This window comes from Microtus ochrogaster, chromosome 5 (assembly GCF_000317375.1).
Source record: "Microtus ochrogaster isolate Prairie Vole_2 chromosome 5, MicOch1.0, whole genome shotgun sequence".
Taxonomy (NCBI): domain Eukaryota; kingdom Metazoa; phylum Chordata; class Mammalia; order Rodentia; family Cricetidae; genus Microtus; species Microtus ochrogaster.
In genome coordinates, this window is record NC_022012.1 from 10,380,846 (window position 1) to 10,391,230 (window position 10,385).

Below are 10,385 nucleotides of genomic sequence, written 5' to 3' on the forward strand. Positions count from 1 at the left end.
CATAGTGGTCTACAGACTAGCCAAGTATACATAGTGGTCTACAGACTAGCCAAGGCTACATAGTGGTCTACAGACTAGCCAACTATACATAGTGGCCTACAGACTAGCCAAGTATACATAGTGATCTACAGACTAGCCAGGTATACATAGTGGTTGACAGACTAGACAAGGCTACATAGTAGTTGACAGGCTAGCCAAGTATACATAGTGGTCTACAGACTAGCCAAATATACATAGTGGTCTACAGACTAGCCAAGTATACATAGTGAGTCACTCTGTAGAAGGACCTAACATGGAAAACTAAGGTGGAAAATGATAGAGGAAGAAACTGACATCAGACACACACACACACACACACACACAGACACACACACATACACACATACACACACGCACATACACACACACGCGCACACACACACAGAGACACAGACACACACAGACATGCACACACACACACACAGTCTACACATCACAAAGGAAACTAGCACGTATATGTGGAACGAAAAGAAGATTTTACATGAGACGACAAAAGATTAGCTTTTCTAGTTACCCTTACTATTCTGAAGTTTCTGTATCCTGTTCCTTCAAAAATAGCTGTGTTCTGTATTCTCCTAGGTGCTTCCCCTGGAAAACCAAATGAAGGAGTCCAAACGCTTCCCTCAGGCCCTGAACATCGGCATGGCGATCGTCACAGTACTATACATCAGCTTGGCCACTTTAGGCTACATGTGTTTCCGTGATGAAATCAAGGGCAGCATTACACTGAATCTGCCCCAGGACATGTGGTAGGTAGAGGTGACTCACCACTCATAGTTTATGTGTTCTGTGTTCACCAAGATTTGATGGGGAAGATACATTTTCTGATTTATGATTTGAGCATTTAAACTTTTTCATGACTTCATTATTTGTGGAACTAAAAATGCATTTGACAGGCTTTTAAAAATCTCAAATATGAGACATGGGTAGAAACAGTAACAATCTTTATTCACAGAAGTATTTAAAGAAAATCTTACTGGAGAAGGAACTGAAGAGAAAGCATGCAGACAGATAGATGCCCCTGTTCCCAGCTAAGACACGGGGAAGGACTGGGGCAGGAGTATGTGAAGGCAAGCTTGTATGTATTGCCAGTTCAGGCTTGGGCGTGTGACTGCCCTTCCCTTCCCTACAGCACAGCCCTTCCCTGATGCCTGCTTGCTGTGGTTCTAAAGTCAGAACAGAGCAAGTTGGGACTTGGTGACTCAGAGACCATTCAGGCATAGTTGAGCCTCAAGAAAGCCTAGCAAGTCATCTGATTTTCAGCTGGACAAAAGCCTCCAAAGATCACCCTGAGAAATAGTAGACATCTTGAAAAGTAGGAGAGCAAGTCAGGGTAGAGAGAGATTTCCTTTAGAAAGAGTCTGTCGGAACCTCTTCACAGGGCGGCTGGGAGCAGCCTGTCCTCTGGTTTGTGGACCTGGGAAGGTAATAGGAGCTAATAGTCCCCTGGCCGAGAGATACAGGGTGGTGCTGTCCCTTCAAAGGTTAGAGTGTTCCAGAAAGTGAGCATGCAGAATGGCCCTGGAATGAGGTGTTTCCTCATGTCTCCTGTGCACAACTCAGAATGCACAGCTCTGTGGATACTTAAAGTGTGAACAGAGGTTGAAAAGTTGAGAGAAACTGTTAAGTATTGTTGAAAGCACAGATGCCAACTGTAAAAATAAATGGGCTTTAGAAGCAGAATAGGTAAAATGGGTGCTTTCACACAGTGTGTTTGACACGGTCATTGCCATATTACCCTTCCGGGGTTGGAAACAGCCTGTGCAGTGTGTGAAGAAGACACTGGAGCAGTGCTCCCAGCACACCAGATAATAGTGCGGCATGTGAACCGATGCTGACACTAACCAGGGTTAGCCTGTCAACTCCAGTTTTCTGTCCGTGGAATGCAACTGTATTTATATGCAAAATAGTGTTTTCATTTTAAACTATACTATCAGCCATACTTTGAAAACATAACAGTAATTAGGAAAAAGCAATGTTTCTCTTTTAAGTGAATAATGAACTAATAAGAATGTTTGTTTAGGGGGCTGGAGAGATGGCTCAGAGGTTAAGAGCACTGACTGCTCTTCCAGAGGTCCTGAGTTCAATTCCCAGCAATCACATGGTGGCTCATAACCATCTGTAATGAGGTCTGGTGCCCTCTTCTGGCTTGCAGGCATACACACAGACAGAATATTGTATATATAATAAATAAACAAATATTAAAAAAAAAGAAGGAGGTTTTCTTGTGAGTTCGAGACCAGCCTGGTCTATAAGAGCTAGTTCCAGGACAGGCTCCAAAACCACAGAGAAACCCTGTCTCGAAAAACCAAAAAAAAAAAAAAAAAAGAATGTTTGTTTAGTTCTCTACAACTGCTTATCAGAACATGAAAAAAATAATCATTTGGTAATTTTGCCTATTTTTAGCCATAACCATTTATAGTTATATTTTAAGGCCCTAGCTAAATATGTCCTTGGGGAATTTTTTAATTAAGATCTATTACTTCCAGCCCCGAGGACTTTTTGTTTCTAATGTTATCTGCCGTATTTTCAAATTTACTTTTACTCATCCCTACTTCTTCCACCCCTAAGATGAACACGCTGTGGCAAAGCTTGCTGAGTTCTCAGTCACCAACTAGAGAGCTGTTTACGCTTCTTAAGGCTGAGGTCTTAGGGTGTCAGAAACAAGCTTAAGCCCTAATTAATGACTGTCGAAAGTAGAGTCCTGTATATCCTTTTAGGATAATGGGATTTACTCCAGGGAGAAACACTTTCCCCTGTGCTTCACTGTCTCGGAGAGGCTGTGGATTGTCCACAGCGAGAGAACCCAGGAGGTGCTCACTGCCCCAGCTGCAGCCCAGCCTCTTAGCTCAGCCCGAGTCAGGCACACCCCAGCCACAGCCTCCGCTCTAGTTTGTTCTTAAAACATGCAAGTGGGTATTTCTTTAGATTATTTTAAATATAAAAAATATTTTAAAAAGTCAACATGTTAAAGTATTGAAATACAGTGTACTAATTTTATCATTGCTAGTTCAGAGGCGTTGGTTTATTGTTGCTCTGATTCTTATGAGCCTACACATTCCCTACACCTCACTGAAAACGTTGCTTTCTCTACACAAAGGGATTTGCTAAGCTTTTCCTGAGGAGGTCTGGAGAATTGGCTCAGCCATTCAGAGAACTTGTTGCTCATCCAGAGGACCTGGTTCTATTCCCAGTACCAGGTGATAGCTCACAGCCATTTGTAATTCCAGTTTCAGGGGATCTGATGCCCCCTTCTGGCCTCCAAAGGCACCAGACACTCACATGGTGCATAGACACACATGTAGGTGAAACACATAAAATACTAAATTAATGAATTATGAAAGAGAAAACAGTGAGGGGCAGGTCCGGTTTTGGCAGGGGCTGTCACCAGGCTGGAGTCTAAAGACTATCACACAGTTTTATACACGCCTTGACATACTAGTCTTTACATGGAGTCCTCCAGAGATGACCACTTAGACACAGTTTGCAGCCAGTTTAAAGTCTTTATTGTAGCTGGCTGGGACTACACTCAAATATTTGGGACCCAACTGTAGCCCTGAACATTTAGAGCAAGGGGCTTTTAAAGGCAAAAAGCACCTCCTGGCAGCTGCAGGGGGGAGATTTTATATAAGCAAGCAGTTCAACAGAAGCTAAGATAAGCAGTTAGCTGGAGAGGCGGTTTACACAAGCAGGTAGTTTAACAGAAGCGTCCTGACCTTGCTTCCTAGAATTGACTTGGGTGATTTTCTATGGGTTTCTCCATCAAAGCAATCAACTTCTAGTTCTGGAATGGCCTCTGTACTGTCTTGCCCTGTCAGACTACCCTGGATCCTGTTAGTCTGTGAAGCTCTCTGTGAATCACATAAATTGAGTAATTAGAGAATTCTAAAGACGCATCTAAAGCTGAACACTGATGTTCACTTTTGAAGCCCTGACCTCAAAGGGATAGGTTTACATCACAAGCAAGCTGCAACCAGTCTGTTTTCTCGTCCCTGAGAATTCTAACAGGCAGCGGTGCAGCTTAGAGAACTCAGCTGGTTGAGGTAATCCAGGTGTGCCTCCCTGTGTCCTCTGCCCACAGAAATGTCAAGCAGAGAGAGCTCAGATTGAGAGCCTAATCTGACATTTTCTTCCACATGTAGGTCACTGGGGCTGTGACTCAGTATTTCAAAGAAATATAAGGATATTCAAGTTTTTGTGAAAAAAATTATTGCTTTGAAAACTTTGAAAGTATCTTCATGGGACGGAGTGCCAGCTGGAGCACTGGCTTGGCCCTAAACACAGTCTTCTAGGCACCGTGTCCCCAAGTCCGTGCTCAGCCTCACCAGGCTGCTCAGAAGGAGTTGTCTGTACGAGGACTAGAAATGGGGTTAGTGGGGGTTAGTTTATGTTTGGCTTTGTGTTTTCTTCTTCCTTGAGACAAAGTTGTCAGTCTGTAGCCACTGGTCTGGTCTAGAAATTACTACGTATGTAGCCCAGACGTGGAACTCAGAGCAGTCCTACAGTGGCTTACTGGCTGCTAGCATTATCGTACCCCACCACATCTACCTTATTGGCTTTTCACCTTTGCTTAGGAGGTCTCTAAACTGGCTTGTGATGTTTATTTCTTGTTTGCTCCTAAAACTTAAAAAAGAGGAAAGTCAGTCACATTAAGAAACTAAATGTTGAATTTCTTTTTTTCCAACAGGTTGTATCAGTCTGTGAAAATTCTGTATTCCTTTGGCATTTTCGTGACCTATTCAATTCAGTTCTATGTTCCAGCAGAGATCATTATCCCTGGAGTCACTGCCAGACTTCATGCCAAATGGAGGCGCATCTGTGAATTTGGGATACGGTCCTTCTTGGTTAGTATCACCTGTAAGTATCCGTGCATACTGTCCTAATAGTTGACTTGCATGTGTTAAAATGAGAACTGCTTAAATTATATAGTTTGCAATTTTTTTTTAAGACACAGGGCTATGTTTGCATTTGTGTAGATCAGGGCAGCTTCAAACTCAGTCCTCCTGCCTCAGCTTTCCAAATTCCAAGATGGCAGGTTTGCACCGCCACTCGTGGCTTAGCCTTTAACCCTTAGCAGGAGTTCCATAGGAGTGAGATGGGCACTGCTCCACGTACCAGAGTGGGGTACCCTGGGGACTGCTCAGTGTACCCCCCTCAGAACGCCAGCTGTGCTCACGAAGGTAATGTGGCCTTGATTTTTCTGCTTCAGAGACAGTGTCTTAGGGAGATTATTTGCAGCTATATGTGCATCCAGATTTTTGCTTTTTGGTACTAAAAACAAAGGCCTTACACATGCCGGTCATGCGCTGTACCCCCAGTTAATCCCCAGATCTTGTTGTTTTTGAGAGCCTTGCTATGTAGCCCAGGCAGGCCTGAATTTCATGATTTTCTGTCTTGGAAGCCCAGTTTCTGGGATTCAGGTTTTCACTACCACAGAGCTCACCCTGCTTTGCCCATTCATTTTGCCTCCTGCATTGACTCCTCTTGCTCAGCAGCCTGGCCTCGTGCTGGTGGTCATCACCCTCTGGTGTGCTGTCCTAGAGAGGCTGGTTAGAGCTCTGCTGTAAGAGCTGATGCTCTCTCTGCTCCCGGTTATTCATGGCACACCACGCTGTTTTGTATGACATAGACTCTGCTGTGTGGTGGGCAGAGGAACTCAGTGCTCTGAATTAGATGCTCCAGTCTCATAGCAAAAACTTAATAGTTGTTTACATGAGAAATGTTAAGAATGAGTCCAGAAAGTGTTTCTCTGGTTTGACCCTCATTAGCTCAGAATAAATTGTCAGTTTCCCCATAAGCAGTAACTTCTGCTAACCACTTTCATTGTCAAAAATGATTGTCTATAGTTAGTCCCTTGTATAGCGACCATGTCAACAGAAGCCACTTTTTAATAGGTGCTGGGGCGATTCTCATTCCTCGTCTCGACATCGTGATCTCCTTCGTTGGGGCTGTAAGCAGCAGCACGCTGGCCCTGATCCTGCCGCCGCTCGTGGAAATCCTTACGTTTTCTAAGGAGCATTACAACATATGGATGATGCTGAAAAACATCTCCATAGCATTCACTGGAGTCGTCGGCTTCTTGTTGGGCACGTATGTCACTGTTGAAGAGATTATTTATCCGACTACAGTAGCTGTAGCAGGCACCTCCCAGAGTCTCTCTCTGAATGTGAACTCCACATGCGCAGCGTCTGGGCTGTGAGTCTTCGGTTGTTGCCCCATTCTGACAGCAGATTAAGAACCAGTACAGTCACCATGCATTTAAGCACAGTGCCAAACTCTTGTTTTGGTTGGAGAGTATTGCGGTTGGACTGGGACCTGGCCATCTTTTGCAGTTGTGTAAACTATGGCAGATTCTTGCTTTTATCTAATGACAATGAAAAATTTAAAATTAGCGTTGAAAAACTGAAAAAAATTAAAATCCAAACCTTCAAACAATAAGCATACCCTATTATTTGTTTCTGTAAGAAACACTTTGAATAAGAATTATCTTTCTTGCCACTATTGAGAAGATAAAGGCATTCAACATTGTGGAAATTAAATAGGGACATAGTTAATAGGATCTTTCTGGAGATTCCCATAAAGCAAAGTAAGCCTCCTGTGTATGTTTATGAAAATGCATCAGTTGCATTTTTATTGCATGGGTAATGCTTCTGACAGCCCCTGGAAGGACAGACGATTCCCACTGACCGTCTTGTAGATATTAGAAAGCTCGCAGAGCCAGAATCACCTCACTGTTAGGCTTTACAGACAGTAGGGCTCCATAGCCACTGGGAAGTACTGAGCAAGGTTCTGATCTGTTTGGGTTGTGGGCAAAAAGGCCGCTGAGGTTTCTGGAATTCCCCTCTCTTAGTTACTGTCTTAGTTGGGGTTTCTCTTGCTATGACACAGCATCATGACCAAAAGCAACCTAGGGTACAAAGAGTTGATTTCAGTTTATACCTCCACATCACAGCCATCATCAAAGGAAGTCAAGACAAGAACTCAGGGCAGGAACCTGGAGGCAGGCGCTGATGCAGAAGTTATGGGACGATACTGCTCATGGCTTGCTCAGCCTGCTTTCTTATAGCACCAGCCCAGAGGTGGCACCACCCACCATGGACTGGGCCCTTCCTAATTGATCATCAACCTGGAGAACTATCCCACAGACTTACCTGCAGGTTAGTCTTACAGAGACATTTTCTCAGCTGAGACTCTCTTCCAAATTGATTCTAGATGTGTCAAGACAGGGCAGTTAGCATTGTAGGAAATGGAGTCTCAGAATGTCAGATGACTTCATCAAGAGCACTTATCCTAGTCAAGAGAACCCAAAATTTGTTCCATAAAAAGATCTTTTAAAAATTATTTTTCATGTTACAGTCAAGAAAGATGAAAAATTACATACAGCTTAATTTAGTGTAGATTTTATTCAATTATATTTTCATCTTTGATAGTGTATGTCTGATATATTTGAATATATGTGACAGAAAAATCCAAGAATCCTGCCTGTGACTTTATAGACCTCATACAGGAAGAGAAGCTAACATTTCCTTATAGGTACGTGACAAAGTACAGGATTTTGGATCGCCCCAGCCCTGTAGCAAGTCCTTACTGTAATCTCTCCGTGATCTGAACGGGCAGAGGGACCCACAATGCATACTTAGGAGACTTGAAACAATTAGGAACTGTCTAGAAAAAACTGAGATGCTTCAGGCACTGTCATAGAAAATGCCTCCTTCCTTCCATCTCCAAATACATTAGCCAAGGCAAACAAGCTCATTTGATGATGAAGATAGGAATTCTGGCATTTAAAGGAACGAGTGCTGGGTCTTCTGGACTTCTCAGCCTTGGTTCTCCTGTGCGTTAGTCTGTAAGATGTCACCAAGCTCTCTGTGGAATTCTCTATTTTTCTATGTATACGTTAACTTATTCAGGTTCAGCTTTGCTTACGTCATTACTTTGTCTTCAACTGTGAGCCTATAAATATATCAGAAGCTTTATTTTGGTATGAATTCATAAGAACCAAAACTTTAAAAACATTTATGTTAGATATTTCTAATAATTGTTTATGCTATTTTATGTTAAATCATTACTCCACGTCTCTAGTCTTGTGCAGAGACAGTGGGTGAGGTTGTGGGGACAGTAGTTTCATAGGAATTCCACTGTGAGCACTGTAGTAGATATTTAAAAATGTGCAGTGGTGTACAGGGGTTAAAAGCTCACAGCTCGGGGCAGCGCAAGCTCTTGTTTAGCTGCCTTTGCGAGTATTCTCCACTCTGAGTGCTCAGTTTTAGTTTTGCATCTCCACCTGTTACTTGTGGAATTCACCAGGTGTGATGGGTTTTTACACAATGGGTCACTGCATGACTCTAGGTTCTGCACCCACAGTGTGACATCTCAGCCAGGATTTCCCGCACAGTGGGCTGCTGCACCAGCACCCATGCGGAAATCCCCAGGTTATCAACACAAGAGAAGTCCTTGACAGAAAGGAGCGTAGGCTGACAGAAGAAGAAAGTTTTTGGTTTTATTGTGAAACACTGTTTAGATATAAACTGTAAAAGGCATACACTCTTGTTCTTTAAGGGTGCCCAAAGATATACTTATCATTTTATCATTTTTCTATAATACTTAGTTTTACATAATTTTCTAAAGATTTTTGGAGAAGATATTTTGATTCTAGCAGCTGTTTCTTTTGTTTGGGGGCTCCAAGAAGGGGAAGCTGCCACACACGCTGAACTCACGTTTGCTAGTTCCCATCACACTGGGAACTTTCCCAGAAAGCTAGCCAGTTGTATGGGTGCCATTCCCACTGTGGGGCCGTGAGAGGAGAGCTGTGGGCTAACCTCAGTTATCTGCCACCTGCTTCTGTTCCCTGAGCTCCAGAGTGTTCCCAGGCATCTGAGGGCATTCGTCAGAACACTGGTCCCACACAGCTTTTAACACGTGGCCCAGTTTCTTCACGGCTAAGAAGCAGGAGCTGAGAGAGTTTCAGCTTAGATAGTCATAGAAAGCAAACTGGCATTTGCTGTTCCCCACTACCCCGTTCTGCTCTCTCTGACTTGTCACTAAAGCCGGGTGAGTCTTGTGAGATGGACTCTTTGAAGAGTTTGTAATCCATTTATGGCAGTGCACTTGTGAGTTACCCAACAGGGTTTGAGCTTTGACATGTTCCTAGTCCTAGAACATGTCAGCTTAAGTGCATATGGCTGCCATGTCTCACAGCATCTTATCAGCTCCCTGTTCCACTTCAGTCCCCACAGATGCCAGTGCGGTGATCGCTGGCAACATACATTAGGTATTGTGCACAGCTCCCTTTCCTTCCAAGATGGAAAAGATACAGAACAAGCCAATGGAGATAATAAATACACTTGTTTATATCAACAGATGTTAACTGTAGAGCAATAAAACCATTGGTTGAAATATAATGCATCAATAGTGTAAAATTATAAAATATTGGAAATGGGTTTATTTTGATCAGCTCAGTCCAGTTATCTTCCCTTAATTAAGAAGATGTGAGAAATTTGTCTAGGAGGTAGCAGACTGCTTCTTCTCATTAAATGCCTGTATGTACTTGAGCACACATGACTTACTTCCTGGATTGGCTTGGTTTAGACCCAGCATATAAAAGAAATATGTCGAGGTCTAGAATTGATTGCCTAGCAAGCGGAATGACAAATCACCCAACTGCTCAGATTTCCTGTTAGAACTGGCTACTCTCTAGGTGTATCCATGCATGTCACCCCAGAGGGACTCACAGCTGACTCCATTTCAGCTACTCTGCCACAGATCGGACCAGAATGATGATCACACGGGAAAACGTGTTCGTGACATGAAAAAGTCGGGCTGCAGATCTTTGTTTTTCATTGTTAGCTTTATTGAAAGTCAAGTGTCATTAGACTTGTGTCTTATAATTTATTATTCTTTGTAAAAGAAGTTGGAAAGTGTCTGAAAATACTGTGACTTCTGAATTGTCAATAAAGTATAATTATTTTGCTTGCTATTAAATGCTTTTAAGTTTTTCATTTATAAGGTTAAATAAAATGGAAAATATCCTAGCTAAAAATGCACAAGTGAAGTGTCCGAATTTATTTGTTATTATCGTATGTGTGCACCCGGCTGTGTGGCTTCACACGCTCCATGTGACTCAGAGGACGACTTTGCGGGTGGGATCAAACCTGGGTCCTCAGGCTTGCGTGGCAAGTGTCTTTAATCACGTAGCCATTTTGCTGTCCCCACCTATTTTTTTAGTTGCTTAAATTTCATTTCATTGTTATTACTGTGTGTGAAGAGAGATGCCTGAATATTTTCATGATATGACGAATGGTGTAAGCAGTCTTTATGGCTATTAAATGCCTCAAAGGTCTAAAAGT

The 10,385-nt window shown here is 42.9% G+C and overlaps 1 protein-coding gene across 3 annotated transcripts in view; it reads left to right on the forward strand.

Annotated features, from left to right (window-relative positions):
- Nucleotides 1–10,082, forward strand: part of Slc36a4 (solute carrier family 36 member 4) — a 38,901-nt gene extending 28,819 nt beyond the window's left edge. The window contains exons 9-11 of one of the 3 annotated variants that reach the window (XM_005346823.3): nucleotides 619–788; nucleotides 4,727–4,896; nucleotides 5,934–10,082. In XM_005346823.3, the coding sequence (XP_005346880.1) occupies nucleotides 619–788; nucleotides 4,727–4,896; nucleotides 5,934–6,238 (645 nt within the window). In that variant the 3' untranslated portion in view covers nucleotides 6,239–10,082. The remainder of the gene's footprint in view (nucleotides 1–618; nucleotides 789–4,726; nucleotides 4,897–5,933) is intronic. The other 2 variants (XM_013346290.2, XM_026779180.1) reach the window with 2 other exon arrangements.
- The last annotated feature ends 303 nt before the right edge of the window (nucleotides 10,083–10,385 follow it).